General features: G+C 41.2%; 1 protein-coding gene across 1 annotated transcript in view; it reads right to left on the minus strand.

Annotated features, from left to right (window-relative positions):
- Positions 1-20309, minus strand: part of JAM2 (junctional adhesion molecule 2) — a 37709-nt gene extending 17400 nt beyond the window's left edge. The window contains exon 1 of the mRNA XM_054193879.1: positions 20026-20309. Within this exon, the coding sequence (XP_054049854.1) occupies positions 20026-20080 (55 nt within the window). The 5' untranslated portion in view covers positions 20081-20309. The remainder of the gene's footprint in view (positions 1-20025) is intronic.
- Between the last annotated feature and the right edge of the window lie 3862 nt (positions 20310-24171).

Genomic DNA, 24171 nt, shown 5'->3' on the forward strand with positions numbered 1-24171 from the left:
TGAAATAGCAAAAAATACTTGCATTACAAATAGCACTTGGAAATTTTTTCCACCCCATCAAGAAAGGAAACTTTCCTGTTGGACTTTAAAAAAAGAAATGAAAAACAAAAAATGACCCCCCCACACACCCCATTGAAACCAGAGGAGGGAACCACCTCTCCAGTGCCTCCCAAAATTACTGTTACTTCTGCATGTCTACATCAAGCCCATCTCCTCAGTTTTGTCTAAGCTTGGTCTAGAATAAAGCCTGAAGTCATTAAGTCATTTTCCTTTTAACCGATTAAGCCCTATTTAGATTTACAGAAAAAAAACTAGCTTTTGACTTTTACCCAAACCATGTTGTTTCTAGAGCAGTAACACCACCACTCCTTTTTATCCTATATGCCAATAGATGAGAAATCAGGTTTATCTATTGAAATAACATATTCCTTCATATGTTCATCATAGGGAGGAGCATTTTGTTCTGAGGCTCTGACAGCAGCTAACACTTAGGTAGGGACCATTTCTAGGGCTCCAATGTGTGGGCAGAGCCATTTATAAGTGACACACCAACCTTCTCTGTCTGGACACAAAGCAGCTCAAATACACGCAATTTACCACTGTATTACATTCACTGTTTCATAGACCTAGAAACTTCACTCCTCCTCTTTAATAGAGATGTCAGGTAGCCCACTGTCACAGTCTAAGTATCCATAAGCTAGAAGCTACAATAAGAAAACGTTATGACTTTTGGGGCAGGATCATGGTACTTCTCACTATGCAAGTCATCATGGAATTACTTTGCGTACTTTGTTTTGGGAGCTTACAATTGGACAAAGTCTCTATATTTCCTGTTGCATCAAGGGATTTATAGAATACATGAAGATCCAATTATGCAATGCAGTAAGTATAAGATACATCAGAAAAAATAAAGAACTTCAACATACACACAGCATTCCTCCTCACACACACAAACCACACATGTACATGCCCCTCTTCAAGAAGCATCAGAGTCCGAACAGTAGCTTAAGAGATAGCTGTTGTAGAGATAGCTGACCAAATTAAAACCATTACATATTCTGATCAAGCAGAAAGACAAGAGACCTCTTCAAAGCTAGAGCATCTCTTTCTTAAATTGTCTTTTTAGAAATGCCTCCAACAACTACTCAGAAACTTAGTTCTAAGCTTTGGATTTTAATTCATCATATAAAGATCAATAGTGAAAACATGACATATTACTGTACTAGTAAACTTTTTGTTCACCTTTTATACAGACTGAAAAAATAGCCCTGTTCTTTCGTGCCAATAAATCCATTTGTTTAGAAGTAAATCCCAAAAATACACACTTTCCATTTGATAACCACGCACACAGCTGTAAACTGAAACAACTAGCTGGAGGAATCATTAAGGAAAAGCATATTAGTCAAACCAAATCAAAGGAAACAGTGTGCCTGGAGGAAGTTACATGAGAACAGAATCAAAACAAAGTTATAAGTACAAGAGAAAAGGCAGTCTTGTGGTATTTTGCCAAGTTCTAAAGAGCAGGTGGTTTAGAGCAAAGCTTAACAAAGGATTTCAGAGGACACTGTAAGTTTAGGAAGTCTGATGTTCCAAGAATAAAGTGATAATGAAGACAGTTCTCCCACTGAACCTAAAAGAGAAGAGGAAACCAGACATCCGTTTGGTGTTAGCACCCTTCAGACACACAACCGCCCCAGGATAAACCATTGGTGATGTGCTTAGATGCTGATACAGACTTCTCAGCTATGTAACTACCTACCATGAGGTACTCAAGTGATACCCAGCGTTTAAACACTCATGTCTGTTTTGTCTCTCCTGTTGCCACATTTTTTTTCCTAAGAGAACTAGTCCACAGATTACATAGTCCATAAATGGGGAGGAGGGAGGAGAAGCTATCTAGCTATCTACCTTTGGAGAGATTTAGTTGTGCATAACCTTAAAAAAAAAAAAAGACTAAGTCCCATTCTTCTTAGTAGTCTAAGATGTGGCTACTACAACCGAAAGGCTACCAACCCTGCTCACAGTGGCATTGGCAGGCTTGACTATGTTAACTCTGACAGTTAACAGCCAGCAGCCAGGGCTCAGATCCACCACTCTTCCCAGCCATGTTGCTGTCAGCAGTCCGTGTTTAAGCAGCCTTCATCCTCCATCAGTTCTGCTTGGTGAATGCTAAATTCCAGCAAACATGCTGGAGAGAGATGGGGAGTATTCACAGCCTCTGCAGGAGTCTCCTGTGTTGGACTGAGTCCTTAAATGATCTCCAAAATTGGCAATTTAGGCACCAGAACATAGCTGGAAATAACTGGAGTAAACCCAGCTTCATTAAGTAAACATAACATAAACGTGGCATTAAGACTTCAAATTTTAGACAAGGGCTAGAAGAAATCATCCTGTATCATGGGCAAAAAAAAGGAAAAAGAAGCTCAACTTCAGACTTTCAGTTATCTTGAGTTACAAAATTTCTTGAATCTTAAAGATTAATAATAGAACAGGATTTACTTTGGGCAGAGTTTATCCGATTTACAAAAAAATCAACCCTGCATACCTTCAGCCAGAGAAAACAAATAAGGGAGTAGTCTGAAGGAGGGGTCTGCAGGGTGGGAATAATAAACCCATCTAAACCCAGATGGGGAGAGCAAATCTGTATTTTAATAGGCGTGGTGCGACTGCATAAAGGGTAGTAATCCAAGAGAGAAGGCGCATTTTCTGGCTGAACAGCTAAAGGGGTGTAAAACACAAAAGGAACTTAAAAGAGTTTCTCAGCCACCCCTCCACTTATATGGCAGCTGTCAGCAGCACTTCTGTCATGTTTTGGAAACTGCTGGATTTAAACACTCAAGCAAGTTTTGGTTGTTCAGACCCCAGAGATGCTGCAACTCTCTGAGACCTGGTGGTAACACATACAGCTCTTAAGAGTAGCTTAACACGCTGTGAAATACACAGCAAGGTTTCCAACACTTTTACTGGCTAATGAGGACCTAGACCTTGCAGATGTTCTTAATCAAGGAAGGAAACCTAGGGATCCTACACTATTTATACACGTGCTATCCCTACATCAGTGGAAAATGAGAAAAGTTTTTCTAGCAGCTTGAAGAAACTGCCTTTAACAAAGAAGTTAAGTTTTTAATCCTTACAACTATAAAGAAAACTGTTCCTTGATACGAGCAGATGCAGTGCTGGCTTCCTGGCACTACAAAGAAGCTGTTCTAGGGTATCTGTGCTGGTAGTGCTTCAGGCGTCAAGGAAAAAAAAATACGGCTAGTTATTTTAACTCCTTAGACAGTACTAGAAATGCAACGTCTTGGTCTTGACTCCTGGGAATGACAGAGATACAGCAGAAGAAGCAAGCTTTTAGATACTCAGAAGGTTCAAAGAATAGGAGGATGCAAGGAATAAAAGCTCACTGGCAGAGTTACACAGGTTAACTTCTATGTTATAGGCAGTGCCTTCTCCATAAAGAGATTTATTAATAACCTCATGAAAAGCCCTGTAATGAACTGCAGTTTACACGTACAGACACCTGCTAGCTTTCCCTCCCCTCTTTTTATACAAGCCTTCCCCTTTTATTCTTGGAGAAATGGACTAGGTTTTTAGAGCAAGGGAAGAGCTGGGGCAGTGGGAAGAAAACAGCTAAATCCAATATTTGGTTTGGCTTCTTTTTTGGAAGAGCAGCTATTACAAAATTAAAATTCCATCTCTACAGCTGAGTATCTGATACACACAAAATTGACCTTCCCCCCACGCCCGGTGAAACCAAAAAAATTTTCACCAAACCCAAAGGCATTTTTGCCCCTTCCAGCCCAGGCTCAGAGCCATGCACAATGGAGTAATCCTCCGCTCTGTTTGCTCTCCTGAGCAGAGCTATACTTTTGAAGCTAATAACAAGGCTAGCATCCAGATGGTAGGTCAATGAGATATCTAACACACACATATTAAGTGTCTTGCTGGGAAGTCAGCAGATACTTTTTTTCACCTTTTTTTATTAAAAGATCCCAAACTAAGAGCAGTTGTCAAGTTTAAAAAAAAAAAGAATTAAAAATAATCAAAATAATCTACAGATACTCAAGACAAAGCAGTCAAGTTTTAAGGTATCCCACCTGCAAGACCTCTATTGCAACAAAGCAAGGTGTCACCTACCTGAAGGTGTACTTCACGGTGGCTCCTCCAAACAGGAAAACTTGACAAGTAACAGGTTGTTTCAGGGAAAAAAAACCCACCAAAACACAAAACAAAACCAAAAAACAAACCACAACCCAAAAACTTAGGCTAAAGTGACAGCGTTTAAATGCCCAAGCTGATCATGTTCAAATAGTTTTTCTGAGATTTATTACGTATTACACATCCAGAGGCCTAGAGCCTAATGCAAAAATATGCTATTTTATTTAGATGTAGCATAAAAATAAAAACAATCCTTCACAGTCATCTGTTACAGAGAGTAGGTTTTAATCAGCTTCAGTAACTCTTCCTTCGTAATGGAAGTCACATGAGAAACAGAATGCAGAATTGCATTTTCATTCAGCCAGGAGTTATTTAAACAGGGGAAGAGAAACTTTGCCAGAAAGTGACTAAAAGCAGGATTTCTACCTGTTGGTATTGGATAATCTGAGGAGCTCTCAGTCTCACAGGGGAAAGAAGTTCTTGTGTTAAAGGCCTCAACTACAGAGCAGACTAGCAAAGAGGTTTTCATTTACAATGCCTACCTAAAAATGAGTTAATCCTCGGCTTTGGGTGTACTGTTTAGTGCAATCTGGAAGGCTAGCACACCAGCAGATGGTGCCTTTATTCTTAACTTTCAAATTAAGCAAAAAAAAAAACCAAACCTGAAAGTAACAGTAGTAAGAGACTGAAGTTGTCAGAGCCAATTATCTGAAGTTATCAGTAGTAGTCCTAAGAGTTTAAGACCATGGTAATGATTCATTTCAGAGCAGAGCCCCAAGGACAGTTGGCCCTGGAAACACAAAACTGGAAGCGCTTGTGGAGGAGAAAGTAGGGAATAAAAGTCAAGTAGCACGGGACAAGAAAGGAAGAGATTATTTAGGTCAGCCTTTCTGAAGAAACCGTGAACGCCAGAACTCAACAATTCCAGATAAACTGAGCAGCCTCCCAAGAGCTTTCAACAGTCCCAACGCTGAAAGATTACTGCATGAGATGGTGTGGGAAATTCTGGGAAAAGATAAATTTATAATTAATTTTTATGTAATTAATAATCAAAATGTGAAATGCAATTCCCTTCAAAGTTTTTTTTTTTCCCCCTCCTCTTTTTCTACTCACACAGAAGAAAGGAATGGTTTGAATTCACAGCTTGCAAAGGTTCAGTGTAGCATGGAGTTCATCCCAACAGAAAGACAATCCAGAAAGCATACACTATTAACCAAATAAATATTTATAGCTCGCGCTTTTATGAGACCCCAAACTCCGCTACTCCTCTTGTCTCCATGGCAATTCTGAGGGAGCTTCTGAAAACGGGGGATGGGGTTTTAAACTACTCAGGCTCACACAGAAAAGAAAAAAAAAAAAAAAAAAAGCCTATTTTCCAGCCCTCTCCCAGTCCTGCTCGACATTGGTTTCCACGGCAACTCAGCAGCGGCTCAAAGACAGCTTGTAAATGCAGCGCAAGCCTGGAGCTGCTTCAGCCGTTGCTCATTTTAAGATGCATCGGGATGCGGGCGGCTTGTGTCTGGTACCGTCGTGTGTTCAAAAGATTGCGCGGACGGGCCACGGGAGCAGCAGCCCCCGGCCGCTGCCGAGCCGCCCACCTCATACCACACGCTCCGGCAGCGCTCGGAAGAAACACATCTCTAGCGGCGCGACTAGGGGTAACGATTCAGCAAAAGGCAGGCCTGCGCAAACACCTAGAGGAACTGTCGCAGAATGGTTAAATTAAAACAAATGAGTAAGTTAAAGCAAAGCTAGGTACCCAGTGCAAACTAGCACGTTCCTCTGAAGTCAAGAGTACCCGCCTGATTTACATCAGCCGTAAAATCAGCCCTGAAACGCAAGAGAGTTGGGCAACTAGAAGAAACAAGCAACACCCCACTACCCGCCCCCCCCCTCAAAACCCACAAAACCACTCTGGCCCACAATTCGAGGTAAAGATCTCTGAAGTCTCCTACAACACTTAAGTGACTTTTGCTGGAATTGCCGAGCAATTGGAAAAGGATAAACACTTTCTAGAAGTCCGTCGTTTATATACCTACAAATACTTACGTACAAATACACATTACTTATCTAAAAAACCCTGAAAACAAATTTAGTTTACTTTCCAACTGTGCCAACCAGCATAAATTACAACTCCAGTAAACACCATATGAAACTGGAGTCCCTGCTCATTCAGAACCAGTGAAGTAATTCAGTCGCTCTCAATGTAGGATCATATTTCCAGATGCTACAATTTTAAATCGTTGTAAGTAAATACACTGTTATAATGAAGAAATGTCTCTTCCCATAGTTAGTCTTATTCATTTAAGCTGGAATCTAATTTCCTGTGCATCCTCAGTCCTTTCTTGAGTTTAGAGCAGTTTTTCCCCAGTAGGTCTTCTCAACCCCTTTGTGATTAATCTCAGCATTTCTACAAAGCTCTTTCACTGCAGAGGATGAGTACATATGAGTCTGTATTAAGTTCCGGCTTCTAAAGGTATAGGAACAGTTAACTAACCAGAATTGTGCACTGCAGACAGTAGCAGGTAGGATAGCTAATTTGACCAATTACACCCAAATGTCCCATTTTCAGCAAAATGTAATAATCAAAGCCAAGTCTGTGTTGTCACCTTATGTCCCCCACTGAAAGGGACGATACATCTGAAACACATTAATTTAAAAAGAAACCGTTCTCTCTGAAGCAAACATTGACCTAGAATATACCTCTATACTAACATGCAATGGATGTAAGAATAACTCTTTGTGGTGAGTTTTTAAAAAGGGCTTTACACGGGCTTTCTCCCATTCAATTTTTGCTGACTTTGGGACATACTCTGATGTCATTCTAGCTAGCATGTCCATAAAAAAAAAAAAGTCAGAGTCGTTCCAAAAACAGTAGGATGCTCTTTAAATACAAATACTCAGCAAGAGCATTGTGCAATGCTTTGTGAACTTGGGATTTCTGAGGAGATGTTTCCAATAACTGGGGGTGGGTGTGGTGTTTTCACTTGAACACATTTCACTCAAACCGTGATTTTTAAGACTGCATCTTATTAATGATAAACAGCACTGAACTTCACGTTTTAACTTTTTTTTCCTCCAGATGAGATTCTTTGCTAATATGAGCTGGGAACATGATGACCACTTCTCTGCTGGCCAAAAGGATTTGGTGAACCCTCCCTAATAATCCAAATGCAATTGCCAAATTAGCTCATCCCATTTTCATTCACACATGGTCTCTTACACTGCCAAGTCTGCTCAATTGTCTGTTCCTGCCAGAAGCAGCTAACAGTCAGGTTTGATGACTATTACTTTCAATCAACATCGTAGTTTACAGTACAAATGTATAACTTTAGCCTTAATTCTACAGGCCTTTAATAGATAATTTAGTTCTTCAATATCAAATTTTATAGAAGCACCTTCTGGCATATTTGAACAAGACTGAAGCCACTCCTTCAATTCAGTTACGGCTGATACATATCAAGAGGAGCTAGAACAAACAGAAGATGTTTTGCATGCTTAAAGGAGAAGGTTGATTAGAAGAAATCCTCCGGAAGGTAGAGCTAGGAACAATAGGTCACAGTATAATAGGTGCCAAGTTTTCCTTAAAGGGGATGAAGACGGTAAAAACAAAACCAAACCACTAGAGCCTTCATCACATTAAAAGCTACCCAAGCAAAACAACATATGGGTATTCAGATTAGAAAACATTAGAAGAACGACACTGGAAAGTTACACAGGAAACGGGTATAAACATAATAAAGTAACTCTGTGCTTTTTTTGTTTATTTTTAAATCAAGCAGAAATGTTAACTTGGTAATCACCACAGCTTTTCAACAGAAGAGATGTAGTAGAAGCCACATCCTCAAGAATATTTGGGTAAGGTTCGCTAATGAAGCACTCTGCTGCTTTGCGTCAGAAGAAGGGAAAGCTCAGTGTGTGACCTAACATTCACAATTCACTGGTTTGTTGCTTCACGTAATAGGATTTGATGATCTTGTTACTTAAACTAAGAAAGTACCAGCTGTTTCACTCACACAAAAATGAAACAAAAAAGATGTCAGCAATTCTGTAATGCTGTAAAACTACAACAGAAAAATAACCCAGGAGACAGAATGATTTGTATGGAAGACAAATAATCTTGTCAGAATTAACTAGTCAATCTAGTCACATTCAGAGACAGAAATAGTACCAGGAACGTGTAGACCTGGGAGTTTTTTTATATATATATTTTTTAAAGCAATTAGATTTTTTAAATTTTCTTTTTATTAGAATAAGCCATACCTGATTAAGGATTCAGCCCCTTGGGTCACTACCTCCTCAAATGCAATTTAATGCTTAAAAGTCTGGTGGTTAAAGTGGCTATATCTGTGATAGTCTACAGAGCACGTAAGATATTATATCACCAAAACACACATGCTACATTTCTAGAATACTACTTAGAGTCAATAGATTAACACAGTTCTTGAAACCATGACTCCCAGATAGGCATATATACTGTTTGAAACTACTGTTTTCCCACATGCTTTGCCTACTTCTGCCCATATTCCCTTTATAACCAACTACTCATGAGATACTGATGCTCTAGAAACTTGTGTCACGCTATTATTGCTTAAACTGAAGTTTCCTTTAGAAATAAGACTAAATAATACCACTTTAAAGGTCCTTGTGCTTCTTCAACTGAGGTCAATTAATTTCAGTTTAAGGATCCCTTTTTGAGAAAGATGACTGAAGAACAGGCCAAGGACTATACTGGCAAACAGCAGCATAAGCATTGTGATCACACGGAACCCAAACACAAAATGAGGTCTTCCGAGTTCAGCTCTAAATTCACAGAACAATATATTTTTGTAAGAGGAGGATCAGCGCACATTTATGTAGTTATTCCCACTGTTGTTGCAGGGCTGGGCCTCTTGCAGTGAGCCTGGATGGTACAGAGCTAGCATCAGCAGAGCTATGAGTGGTCAAGAAATCAAACAAGATGCCTTGTTGAATAATAGATTGCTACCAGTATTTCTCTTCTAAGAGGAACTCATCCCCAACTAAGTAAGAGTTCAACAATTCTGCTGAATGCACCTTTGTAAAATAAGCCCATAAGCTTTTATGATTTATGAGTGCCAGGTATTGTTTTAGGGCAGATAAGGAACAGGTTCCTTACAAGAAAAAATTAATTACTTTCACAGGAAAGAGTATCCACTTCAGAGTTTACAGATATGGAACTCTTCATAGCCAAGTCTACACATATCTTCTACTTAAACGGTTTTATTTCTTAACTAAACCACTTGCCTCATTTAGCCATAGGACTTTCCTTGGATACTATCTGTCCATCCAGCACGTTTCCCATCCCAAGACAGAGGCAGCTAAAAAACATGGACTGTCTACCCTTCAGTCACCACAACTGACAACCTAAAATAATCAGATTTCATACCACATTTTTACATATAAGATTTCAGCAGGGCTCCATAAAGTTATAATACTGTAGCATATAGGTACAGGATTGCAGCCTTAACAGCAACATGATGCAGTAGATGATTTTTCTAGTTCTCAGAGATTAGTCCCACCCCACAACTGAAGGTGTTTAAGTTACTAATATATCTATATTTGACATACTATTTTAAATAGTATGCCTGCAAACAGTGTTACTAGGACTCCAGTCAACTTTTTTATGTATATATTGGACACACAAGCTACACTGTTAGTTCTATTGATATTCTCTCTAGCTATGATTTGTCCCTCTCTTTCTCTTTGTATTCATGCAATGTGTGCTAATTCAGCTTCAGAAGAAGGGCAAATTCCTCCTTACCCCCTTCCAATATTTCGTTAACTGCTTGTAACATCTAATTTCTGCTGGAATCCATAGGTACAGCATCACTTCATTAACAAACAGCAACTCTGTTCCTTGCCCATCATGTCCTACCTCCAAGCTGCTCTTTTGCTTTGGGGGTGGGGGGAGTATGCACTGTTGTATACAATCCACCGTTAAAGATGCCATAAAAGACAAGCTCAACTTTGCCCCCTCCCCCCAAAAAAAATTAGTTGAAGTTAAATCCAGTTGTGTTCAGAGTTTATCAAATGCTAGGCGGATCCTAAATACTGACTTATTCCCAGCTTTCTAAAGTGAAGTGTTAAACAACCTTTTGGGTTTAGTAGATTTTGTTATATATATATTCTATTCTTTTAGGTCTTATTATTTTACTAGAAGGCAAAGTATCTGCCTCAAAGGTTTATGAGTTTTTTACTTGTTGGACTGAAGACAGGCTTAAAAAGGTAAGAAAAAAAAAACCCTTCTGTGCAGTTTTGGTGTTCTGAAGAAAAATATTCTGCACCTGAAAGTCTGTACATATAAGAACCAGCCACCCCTCTCCTCCTTCTCTGTTTACATAGCTTTCAAAAGCTTTGAATAAACTTTAAATAAGTTTAAATGCTTATAAAGAGACATCGCTCCATTCTTCTCTCACAAAAATCAGTGCATTCTCCCAACAGCTATTTATGTTAGAAAGCCACTGCACTCTTTGGCAACTGGGCAAAACCTTTGTAGCACTGCTTCCCCTCCCCTCTCCCCCCTAAAAAAAGGGGGGCTAAGAATTTGAACACAGCTGGAAAGCGAACAGCAACTGTGTGTGGATTGTTACAGTCTTGAGGACTCAGCCAGAGATTCAACTAGAACATGAATAAAATAAGTAACAGAGTATGCAGTGACAGGGGAAAAGTAGAGCTGAAAACAAATTTTTTAGTTAGTCTCTCTACATATGGCGCTGATTCCCTGTTGTTAAACAGCTTCCCCAGATGACTTTCATCCACTAGAACATTATTTATTGAAAGGTTCCAAGGACGAGTGCTATAAGTACATTAACTTCTGGAAGTACCCCGAGCCATCATTTCAACAACACTTACGCTGAACACGTACTAAGAAAAGAATCACATTTACTTCTTACGACTTTACGATATTCCAGAAGACTTCCGTATCACTTGATTCAAATAGCACTAGTTGACATCCAGGACGTAGGTCTTATTTAGAAAAGGAAAAAAATAAAAATAAAGCAATTGATTTTCAAACTGAATTATGTAAAGGCCTCTTAGACTGTATGGCAAGTAGCAAACCCATACACTAATGCAGTCCAAAGGGTCGCTTCTTGATGTCTAAGCATACTTCCACTATGGATGCATTTGCTTACTTCTCTTCCCCTCCTCTCCCAGGCATCAAGTTTGATGTTACCAGTCAATTTGGAGTGTCCGAATTTGTTTTACTAGTCACTCCAATACTACAATACCATCATTTAAAAAAAAAAAAAAAGTCTTCTGAGCCTTTACTAGCACCTGGCTGTCCCAACCCTCCCTCTTTTACATTTTCAGGTGCTGTATTGTTCTATTGCAATATAGAAATATTGATTTTCCTTTGAGGAGCCTCTCAAATGATCATGACATTCTTGTGTCTCAGTGAATCACATTACACCAGGGAGGACCATTATGTTGGTGAACAGAAGGCAACGGCAGCATTCATTGCAAGATACAAAGAATACTGAAATACTGAGTAAAACCAAAAACATTTACCTTTCAAATAAAAATATTTACTGACATTTAAATGGAAAGCTACTAAGTCTTTTCAGAGGATAAAGACCTTTTCTGCACAAACTCTTCCAACATATAAGCATTGTTAGTGATCTTTTAATTGGATTTTATATGGTCATTAAAGGAGAATGAAAGGGGAAAAAAAAAAAGAAAGAAGAGACACACACACTGGGGGGATGGACAGACACAAAAAAACCCCCCACACACCAAAAAACCAACAACACAACAAAAGAACTCAACCCATCAACATTTATCACATATTTTTGTTTCTGAACAGTGCTAAGCAGGTACCAGTGATGTCTTCCTAGGATATTCTACTACTTCGGTTTTAGAGATAATCCTCCTCTATTTAATTATTCCTACAGTTAAGAGTTGCAAACATCTGAAACAAGCTGGAGTTGTTTATGTGCAGTATAAGTTGCTGATTAGTTATAATCTTCTACATCTCAAGCAACGGGATGTATGCATTTGTACGTTAGAAGTTACTAAAACTTATATCCTTTTCCAAATCTTGACATAGAACATCTCAATTGGCAGGACATCACGTTAAAATTTAATTCAGCAGCAGCATTTAAAGAGTCTTCAGTCACGTCACATTTATTACAGAAAGCATATATTTCTGTTTAGAAATAACTTGCTCAACTTAAGAGTTAACTTAATTCATGCAAACACCTTTCATACAGCATGGGTCAGCTAAGTGCTTTATTCTCATCAGGGCCTGACTTTTCTTCAGTCTACATTTTAAAAAAAGCAAGCTCAACACCAGTCAACCAGACCCGGTAAAGCTCCGTAGCATGAAAAAGGGGGGCTCATAACACCCCAGCCAACGCCACTGAGCAATGCCTCAAGCCAGAGCTGTAGGGGCTCCCAGCCAGCAGCGCTCCACGGGTCTTGGCACACCAAAGCCCACGCTCCCATCCCCAGCCACTGTGCCCTCTCAGATTTTTCTGTATTTACACAGGGAAGCGGCCTCCCCAAACACAGAAGTACAGCCCTTTGTTATTAACTACAGCTTGCTTTATTCCCAGTCTCAAAGTGCTCACTGCCACCAGTTTGAATGGTGTAAAAGCTGCACCAAAGCCCTGACACACTCCCACAAATCCCAGTCAACCTGGCACTACGGTACAGAAAACAAGAGCCACAAACAACAAACCAGGAATTTAAGACAAAATTTCTCACCTTTGTGGTTGACTAGGGGTAGAAAAATCAATTTAGGTGTCCCAACAGTCAAAGGGCAAAGAACCAATATTTACTTTTTAAGACCATTTTATAGAAACGAGAAGGGTACTAGAGCACAAAAGCTAAGTATAATATGCACCTAAACACACTTATGCATTCTACAGATATAATTCCAGATAATGTGTTTTTACTCATTTTTGCCAGTACAGTTGCTAGAAGGCTTCAGTTATGAACCAGGGCCTCCCAGAGATAAGTACTGTCTGTACATTCAAGAGCTAAACTGCTGTCTCAACTCACATAATACGTATTCAAACTCCGGTTTTCTGCATATCGTTTCCTCATATGTTTACAAGTATGCCAAGCACAAGCACCTCTCCAACTCTAAACCAGCTCTAGCCAACATACACAACGTCATGACTTAGCACACCACTCCCAAGAGCATCTCCCAATTTATTTCTGCAGGCTGATACACAATACATAATCATTTTGGCTTCTTTATTATGTTAATTTGAGGAAAAGTCACTCAAAAATGCATGTTCCATCATTACCTCCAAGAACTGTGCTAGCAGTTTGTGATCAGCAAATATAGCCCCTATTACTAATATTATCTGGTACCAAAACAACCCTATAATACATCGCTTTCCGCGATAATACATCTTGTTTCCCTTGGTGTCTGACCCAGTAGTTTGGATAGGCTTGAGAGCATTTTCAACCCTTAAGAAGTTAATCCAAACAAAGGCTCTGTAAATATATCTATTGAAACTTCATACCTGTAGGGTCTGTTCTTTGCAGCTCAAGTCTGACCATTTCTTACTTTTTCAAACAGCCAGGATCAAACTGTAGCTGTTTCAATGCAAGTTTGACCTTCTCATCTCCTATGGAAAACTGCTAAGTTTTGAACTTGTAAAAAGCAAGCATTCGAAAAGGCTTATTACCAGATTTTCCCATCATGTTTTCCCCTGTAAATAACCTTTGAGAGAAATTGGGTACCTGCTTTAATTCCTATTAACCAGGAGGGGTTGCAGACTTACTAGTGGTCCAACAACTACTGCTGTTGTATTACTTGCTGCTGTTCAGAAATGGCTGCTTTCCCCTTCTTCCTTTTCCAAGAGCTCCTTCACCTCCCAGCGTGTGTTAGAAACTGACAAGTGAACAGGACCAGATGTTCAGCTGCCAAGTTCACCTTCTGCCTGGCTTAAGAAGTTTTATATAATAAGCATTCAAGTGCTCAATGATATACTGTGAGCACAGAGGTGACAGAACTCATTGGAGACCTCCAGAAAAAGAGTGGCTTTGGAAATACAGGTGAGCATAAACACTGGCAACCCTCCAAATGCTCCTCTGGCCTCACTTGCTGTCTCATTCTTTGAAATACATATTCATTTCCCAAAAAAACCCCACCGTATTTAGATGAAGGAAACAAATCATTTGTCTTGATTACAAGACACCATAATATTTTCTTTAAGCTTCCTGTGGTGGAATTACAGCACAATCACGTACAACATTTTGAGAAAGATGTGACAGGCTTTTCTGCAGAAGTGTTTCGTTAAAACTGAGAGTTCCTTGAAAAGTACCTGGGATGGGAAAAGACACAGCAGAAAGTAACAAAGCCAGCTTTACAAAGTCGGGGGGGAGGAAGGTGACCTAAACAAAATAGAATTAATGACTGGTAAATGAATTGCCTTTCAGCTTCCACATAACGTGTCCCTCAGTTTCCATTAAAATGCTTACCCCATGGTAAATTAGCCACTAAACTAGAAAGTAAGAACTTGTAAACCATCTATTTTCCCACATCTATGCAATAGTGCAACAAAGTTATTATGCTGGAGAAAAAACCCCAACCAACCAAGGAAAACCAGCAATAAGATAGTTCATTGGGTACATCCACAGGGACACTATTTTAAGCAATTTTTTTTTTTTTTTTAATATTGTTGTATAACTTCAAGGGAACCCTAATTTAGCCATTCCATATGGCCCTGGCAAATAGTCTGCAATGACAAGTACAAATGTCTACCTTGTGCTTCAATTGTTTTGATATACAGGACATTTATATTGCAATGCAGCCATTTCTGGCTGTGTGAACTTTTCTTAGTAATCTTCCTTTACGTAAGCATTTACTCTGGAGTCACCTCTAGCACTGCTAAGAGAAAATACGACACTAAGACTTTCTTCGAGAACAGTATTCCTAAAAGGGATCGCCAGCTGCTGGGAACCAGCGATGAACAGACTGTCTTCAGAAGTGCTCCAACAGGAAGATGACATTTTGAGTGTTGATGGAATCTAAGTAGATCATGCCATATGTAAACTTTAAAATCCCAGTTTCAGAACTAAAATACTAGTTGTTCCTGCCCCTCCAAAAGCACTGACAAGTGAAGTCAAAGGTGAAGTCAAAGTTCAGCTACTTGCGAGTTCTTGCCTAGTCATCTGTGATGCCATCAGCCAGTTTCTGCAGCAGAACCTGGCAGCTGCTGTGTTACTGCCAAAACAGCCTGCAGTAGGAAAAATAGGTATAATACAGGAAACAATTGCAAAAATATCTTTGTGTTAATTCAGTTAAATAGCCAATGAGAAGACCTCATCCTGGCTCAATTAGATCTGCTAATCACAGAGGTAGTTTTAACTCTCATTATTGCTGCCAGATGCCCTATAGTATTCACAATTACCAGCAATGCATGTCCTATGACACAAACAAAGAATTGTTGCAACATTAAAGCTGAGAAAACAGGACCTCAGAGGCCAAATGACAGCAAAAGCAAGTCTTCCACTTGCATACATCCACCTTAAACAGAAGAAAACAAGAGGTATTGTGACTGTCTTGATGTCAGATTTCCAGGTATGTTTCCTGTCTCCTGTATGCAGTGAGGGAAGACAGTGACCCTCATTTTTTTTTTCTTTTGCATATCCAGTAGCAGCCTGCAGGTCCAGTAACCTGAACTAAGGATACTGCAGGGCCAGCCAGGGACCAGCCCTCTCTGCCTCCTCTCTGACAGGGAGAGAAAGGAGAGAGGCAAAGCCCTTATCACAAAATAGCCTTGCTTCTGGGTGAGTCCTCAGATGAAGATTCCTTTCTAAGCAGCGTGCCTAGGTTTAAGGCAAAGAGCGTGACTTGATCAAATGCAGCAAAGGCCATGATTTCTGAGAGACATACCAATAACTCACACACAAAACTTCTTCTGAGCTTTAACCAAGACAGTGAAATTGAGACCCCACCTGGAGTACTGCACCCAGCTCTGGAGCCCTCAGCACAGGAAAGACATGGACCTGTTGGAGCAGGTCCAGAGGGCAACGACAAAAATGATCACAGCGATGGAACACCTCTCCTATGAAGACAGATTGCAAGAGTTGGGGTTGTTCATCCTGGAGAAGAGGAGGCTCTGGGGAGACCTTATCCTGGGCTGCATTAAAAGAAGTGTGGCCAGCAGGACAAGGAAGGTGATTCTCCCCCTCTATTCTGCTCTTGTAAGACCCCACCTGGAGTACTGCATCCAGTTCTGGGGCCCCCAACATAAGAAGGACATGGACCTGTTGGTTTGGGTCCAGAGGGGAGCAACAAAAATGATCAGAGGGTTGGAGCACCTCTCCTGTGAGGAAAAACTGGGAGATTTGGGGTTACTCAGTCTGGAAAATAGAAGGCTTGTAGGCCCCTGTTAAGTATTGAAAGGCTGCAACAAGAAAGATGGGGACAAACTTTTTAGCAGGACAAGGGGTTATAGCTCTAAACTAAAAGAGGGAAGATTTAGGCTAGATATAAGGAAGAAATTTTTTACATCAAGCATGGTGAAACACTGTAACAGGTTGCCCAGAGAGATGCTAGATGCACCATCCCTGGAAACATTCAAGGTCAGGTTGGAAGAAGCTCTGAGCAACCTGATCTAGTTGAAGATGTCCATGCTCATTGCAGGGGGGTGGGACTAGATGACCTTTAAAGGTCCCTACCAACCCAAACTATTCTATGATTCTATAAGCTAGAGAGGAGCACATCTCCCTTTTAAAGACAGGGATGTCTTCCAACCAAGTTCTCAATTTTTATCCATTTCAGAAGCATTCTAGTATCTCGTGCAGTGTCACCACAGTCATAAACAAAAAAGTTAGGCTGAACATTATTAAAAAACATTGCTTTTCTGTAGTTAATTATCATTTGTTTCTTTATATTTAAGAAGTTTACCATTATCTCACAGCCTATATTATGTTGTCTAACAGTCTGTGCAGGTTTGTAGACCACTAGCAGTCCACAGCAAGGAAACACTGCTTCTCAACTAAAACAGCAATAGATCTTCTTTGATGTCTCTTCCCCGCACTCCCTCTCCAAAAAATAGGTAGTCTGGTTTATAGTATTCTGTTGTAAAGATATTACTAGAGAAGTATGCAGTCTTACAAATTTAAGAAGTCCCATCTCACTTGAATATGGAATCACATTTAGAAACCAGAGTAAGTCCCTACCAAGTTAACCCAGCAAACAGAGAGGGTTCAACAGAAGAATCAACAGGTTGACAATATTCTCAATGTTGAATACATCACATATAATCAGGAAAGCATCATTTAAAGACTGTCAATTCCTACAGCCAATGTAGTTATGCTTTATGGTTTCTTGTCAGGGGGCAAGCCATAAAAGGCTTTTTTGGCCTTGAACCTCTGTATCTGGCTGAAAGATTCCTGAATACTAAGGAGGTGTTTGTTTTAAAGCCAAAACCAAACAAAACCCCACATACTCACCTTACTTATTGCTCAAACTACCCCTGTGAGCTCCGTCAAATGTTTATGTAAGACTACTATTTATTGCCCCTGCATTGTCCTCATGCAGACACATTGTACTGGATTTGCCCCCAGCATCACCAGCTTCAGTTTAATTTCTACTGCACACTAATGCAAGAAAAAAAGTCACACCTAGAAGTTTCACAAAAAGTCCAGTTCATCAGTACGTACTATCTCCTCCAGAGTAGCCATGATGATTAATAACAACCATTTTCGTACATTTTCTGACTGTCGTGCCAGCAGGGCTCATAAGTCTTGCTCTGTGGCACCTTTTAAAACTTTCCAGATAACATCAATTTCAGGAGATCATGCTGACAGAGAATGTGATTGAAGATCTCCAAGTCCCTTACTTTCCTCTAAATTGAAGATGAAAAGAGAGGCTTTAACTCAGAGAAACTACCGTTCCTGTGGGTCATTTGTATTTCCTAGTAAGTTCTCACTGAAAAGCAATCCAAACCTCATCTACCTCACCACTGTTATGCTAACATCCGTTCACCAACAGCTCTTAACTTCTGCAGCTAAACTACCAAGCAAGTTCTCTAGACCTACTCCACAATATAACGTTTGCGCGCTTCAGGTATCAACCACTACTTTCTTGTCCTCATTGCTTTCAGCCCATTCCCCGCTATCTCCATGGCACACTAGGCCCCAGTCCTACGTAAGAGACCACTCAGCCCATACGTCATCTGACTTGGGCGCCAGTATTCCTCAGTCTCATTGTTCATGTGAACATATTCCAGCCACAGGAGCAGCAGCAGACTCCCGATTGCCTGGATTTCTGCCTGGATTTCCTCTGGCTCACACAAACAATCAGCATTTGCACACCCACCTACAGGCGCTTTCTTCATGCCACGACTTCTTATCAGCACCTTGCTGGTAAACTTTCTCCCCACCTGGTGTTTCTTGGTAATTGGGACAGGAAGAGGAAAAAAAAAATGCAAGTCTGACAACAATGCAGGCACCAGACTTTGATCTGGCTGTACTGCTTGCAAACCAGCCTCTATCATTTCCTCACTGGTCAGAGCCAGCGTTGCTGGCAGACACAACTAACCAGAAAGCTGAGCAGCCTCAAAACACTGAAACCTGTCACCAAAAAAACCATAGCAGCCTCATCTGCTCAGATATACCCATGCAATTAACAACAATTGAAGAAAAAAAAAATCAAAGAAATAATTTTTATCATTATTTACTATATGGAAAAGAAAGTCTGTGCTAGCTGCCCGACTAACAGCCCAACATTTCCATAAGGTCTTGTAAAAGCAAAGAGAGGGGAAAAGGAAAACCACCACCAAACCAAAGACCTAACAGCCACACATCACTTCAAGTCTCTCCTTGACGGGACTCATCCCTCCTCTGCAAAAAAGGAGTTTCCACAAAGACAAGATTCTGTTAGGTGAGAAGGAATGAAAGGTAAACTACAAAACAGCCAGCACCAGCACTGTGGATGTCCCCCATCCACAATGGACTAAGAACCCATTCCAGGCTGATCTCAGGCTGTTGCTCCATTGCAAGACTAATGCTACATAATTCTTTTCAAAACACTATTTCCATGTACAGCCTCCTTCCCTAGAATACCAGCAAGACACAAGAAGCATACAACAGGAGCACAGTAAGATGTGATCTGAAAGTGACAGCCTTATCACACGACTGGCACTGTTAGCACTGTATATTAATTCACTGCTTCTTCACAGGTATGTGGCCCACGATCTGTTTTTTTTTTTTTTTTTTTTCTTATTTGCAGGTACTTTCTGGGTGCAGCAGCTTTTGCCAACTTATTTTAATATTGCCCTCGCTTTTGTTTTTAAGGAGTTAGACAATAGGACTATACAAATACTGGAAACATAAGCCTGTTCTGGAGCTGCAGCATCCAGTGCTGACAACAGAAAACACACTCCTGTCACTTGCTGCTTCATCCCGTAAAGGCTATCAGAAAAAGCAGAGTACGCAGCCCGCATCCTAAAGTTCGCATCACTGCGGAGAGCCGCCGCCTTGCGCTGAAACAGGCCCGGCTGAAACAGGTCACATCTGTGTGACACCACCAGACACATGGAAACGATCAGGGCGCAGCGCTGCCCCGGCCCCGCCGCGGGACGCCGCTGCTTTTCTTGCCTTCTTGGCGAGGCGACTTGGCTCCAGGGGCGAGGGAGGGGGCAGGCCGTCCCCCCGCCGCTCCCCTCCCCTCGCCCCGGAGCTGCCCGCCGGCTCCCCGGGACCCCGGGCAGCGCCGCCGCGGGGGCAGGCGCGGCTCTCGGCGGCCGGGCGCCCCGGGGCCGAGACTTTCCCCCTTCCGCGCACAATCACACTTCGGGGGGACGGTCCCCCCCGCGACCGGGGCGTTGCCGGAGGGAGCGGTACCCCCCACACCGGCGATGGGACGCGGGCACTTACAGCTCAGGACCCCCAAGTAACCGAGGAGCAGCAGGCGGAGGCTGCGGCTCGCCATCTTCCCGGCGACGGCCGCTCCCCACCGGCGGCAGCGGCTAATAAGCGGCCGTGCGACGCCGGCGGCGGGGCGTGGGGCGCGGCCGGAGCGGGGGGCGGCCCGGCACGGCCTCGCCTCGGCCCGGAGGAACCGGGGGGGTGGCGCCGGGGCTGCCCGGGGAGCGGCCACCGAGCAGGTGCGGCGGCCGGGACGCAGCCCGCTGGGCTCGGGCTCTGCCTCCGCCCCGGAGGAACCCCCCCTCTGCCACCGCTGCCCCAAAACTTTTAACGTGTCGGAGGAGGCTCCTCCCCGCCCCGCACCGGCTGCGGGGGAGCCGCGGCAGCTCCGCGCCAGCTCCGGGCGCATCGCCCTTCACCGCCTCCTCTTCCTCCTTCTTCCTCCTCCTCCTCCTCCTCCTGGCCATGGGGTCAGCGCGGAGCCCCCGCGCATCCCGGGGCCGTCCTGTGCTGCATTCAGCAGCTCTTCCCTCCGAATTACTTGTATTTGTAAATCGCGAGGTCTTCGTAAGCTCAAGGACATTTGTTGCAACAGAATAAACTTTTCGTTACGAAGAGCTTAAACCTCTCAGAGAAGCCCGTAGTCCCTGTTGTGGTACGTTTCCCGAAACCAAAGCCAGACGGTGGGTGGAAGTAGGAATTTACAGGGTGAAATCACGGAACAAACCCGTGGATGTGGCGGGCGCGAAGGGAGCGGGGTGAGGATGGGGCGGGCGCTGCCGGGGGCCGCAGCGGCTCCTTGTGCCGGAGAAAACCCCACCGACCGCGGGGCACCTCCGTTATCCAGCAGATGATGGATGCTACACGGCGACCTTCCAAGCCTTTTCCCTTTTTTATTAATAGTTTATACCGGTCCAGGAGATTCTTGATTAAATATACAGGAGGTGTAATGGCCCTTTAAATTTATGAATCGAGGAAAATTACTCATTGTGACAGTTAATAGTGCATCTGAGTAGTTCCTAATGACATCTTAAAAATATATTGCCACTGATGTAATGCGGTTCTATAGCAAGAAAAGTATCATAAGCATTTATTTGATAATCAGAACAGTAATGTTGGCTACATTTTGTTAGACTGTAGCAAAATGAGGAAAGATTATTTATAAATAAAATCTCTAGCAGCTATTTTAATGGAGACCGAAGAAGTAGGATGCCATCAACAAAATCTTCTCGGCTTATTTTTCACATGCAAAAATGTATTTAGAATACAAGTAATATTTCTGCAAAAAATGTGCACATATATATATATGACCAGTATATATTACTGGTACAATGGTGACACACATTTAATAAAATCAAAACTATTCCACAGACAATAGAAAAGTGCTTTATTTTGTGTGGCCCAACACATCATAACTTTAAGCATATACAAACTTTCATTGATTACAGTACTGTTTAAAGCCACACAGTGATTGAAACACATTGTTGATATAAAATTTAAATATCTGGGAGGGGCCTGGTGGAAAAGGTATAGAGGTGGGGAATGTTAAGAAATGGCAGTATGGAATTAAATTAAGGGATAACTTATAGGATGGCTACTAAAGTTGATGTAATGACAATGAATCGATGCAGGGAATGAAGAGATGAATCGTGAGGAGAAGGTATCCCATTAGGCGATGGGATGAAGCTAGACTAGTACAGCAGCCTTTCCACCACAGTAAGCGTTCAGTTCTAATTGCCCAAATACTTTGACTCACACATGGGGTTTAATTTGGATTCATTAAGATGACTCTTATACCACTGTAAATCCACTTAAATGCATAGGGTTTATATAAGCATGAGGTGAAATTCCTTTTTTTACACTGTTCACTCTTTTGTTTCTGTTACAAGTGAAGCAAAGACCCAGTGCACAGGGTTGTCTCCCCAGGCTGTTTCTGACTTTTTCTAGTACGGTTTCACAGTACTTTCGCAGTTTCTTTACATTCCTCTCTCTTATTTCAGCAACAACTAGATCACGGTTTCTCTGCTCATTTTTTACAACTGCAGGAAACACCCGTAACTAAATGAGAGTATTCTGAAAGTGTTTACAGAGTTATTGGAAAACTGGTTGTAATGCATATAGTTCATTTAATGTATATACTTTCTCTGTATGTACTTTGATGAACAATGGTATTCTTAAAATACTGTAAGTACTTTGTTAGAAGAGTACAAGACTGCTACACATATTTTTAAACTCTTAAGTTAAATGCAGTAAAAATATTTTCATTAAACAGCAGAGAGAGCCCAACATGGGATTAGCAGTTATTCTTGGAGAGTTTTCCAGAGAGACTCCTTTTTAGAATAATAAAAATAGCCTATAATTAATGTCTGCATACAGAGTGCCAGTCAAGAATAGCTATCTTGTTTTGTAACAACTATTCTAGTCAAGTTCTTTGTGTAGAAAACCCTCTAAGAATTGTGTGGAAGTGCAACACGATTTCAAGACTTGGACGCTTCTTAAGGATCTCAGTAATTCATAAACCAAAAGATTACCCTAATTTCATTAGATGATATTTTAGATAAATCTACATTCTAACAGTGTAATGGAATTCATTCTTCTCTTAATTAAACTTTTATTAAGACATTCCAGATAGATAAGAGAGGAAGATGATTATGATTCCTCTTCTCAAAAACATGCACAGGACAGGCGGAAAAGTAATGCGCTACAAGAAGAGAACTGTCTGCTTAATTAATACTTAGAAGTGTAAGATATTAATTCCCAAGTAATCACCCATCTGTCATGGCTTACACATACCAAACTAGAAGACAGTCATGGGAGAACTAATGAATGTTCATCCTTGCACCTCCGTTAAAAAAAAACGTTAATTAAAGGCAATGCTTCCCTAATATATCCCATTCAGGCATAAGCCTGATATATCTCAAGTTTACTTGTTGAATTTAAGTAGATCGACTAGTGTAACCCTAGTTTCACGTAAGCAAGTGCATATTTTTTATTGCGTTGATGAGCAGGTAGTATGGATCTGGGATGATTTGTGGGTAGCTCATCTCTTTTGGCTGAGTGAAAGCATCGAAGATTACAGGTCTGCATCACTTTCCCCCTTTCTTCCTGGGCTTTCCTAAGTTCAGTGTTCTTTAAACTTTTTAGTGTCTCTTAGCTGATCTATAATAGCAGGTAGCCCAGGAAGGCTGCTGATAACCCTGCCTGGTTATGATGAGAGGAGCTGGGGGGAAGTTGTAGGAACTGGAGCCACTGAGGGAGAAAGTAAAAGACACAGGAAAAAACCACTCCTGTGCATAAGTACACCTATATCTTTATTTATATGGAGAGTTGGAGGGCTAATTGTTATTGTTTAGGTTTTGATCAAGAAGACATGATTGAATATTTTTCCATATTTAAAGAAGAAACAGATTTTTTCATATTTCTAAAAGAGGAATGTTGCGTTTGAGGTGGTGAGAGATGTCATTTGAGACTTGTGGCCACAGCCTGTGAGTTAAATCTCTGTACACATCTTTTTTCCAAGCACACCAAATTGCTGTCACGTATGTTTGTTCTAGTAAGTGCTGAAGACAGGAGCACATAGCTGTAGAGCGACTGTTCTAGAGTGACGGGACACTCTCTGGCAATGGGACAAGTTGATGGAAACCTATTTTGTAAAACTGCTAAAACAGATTCCATTTAATTAACTAGCTTGATCACCAAAATACGTATTTCATGCTCCATGTCACAAATGTTGTTTCTGAAACTTATTGATCAATGTGCTATGTATTTTTTGTTGTGCCTGATACTATCAGCCTGCAGTACATTGAATCTATCGGCTTGAAAGCCTTACTCTTTAGTCTGAAGAATTATCAGCAGCTGTGTGTAAGCACATGGAGAGGTTGATATCTACAATTTAAGGGATATTTTTTAACTTTTGCAATTTTAACTTCCACCACACCTAGCTTTTTATAATGTTCTGGGGTATTGCTTTAACCGCTATCGACTCTTTAGTCCTTTCTACTTCTTTGCCTTGTCTCCTTTCTATTTCTGTGGCATCTTGTTATTTTGTTTCACTGTTTCATGTTAATTACTTTAACTGCTGTCTGGAAAAAAATCTGATTTAGCTAGCAGATTATCTGCTTGTTCTGTACTTCAAAACTGAAAACTGTGAGCAGC

This window comes from Rissa tridactyla, chromosome 1 (assembly GCF_028500815.1).
Source record: "Rissa tridactyla isolate bRisTri1 chromosome 1, bRisTri1.patW.cur.20221130, whole genome shotgun sequence".
Classification (NCBI taxonomy): Eukaryota; Metazoa; Chordata; class Aves; order Charadriiformes; family Laridae; genus Rissa; species Rissa tridactyla.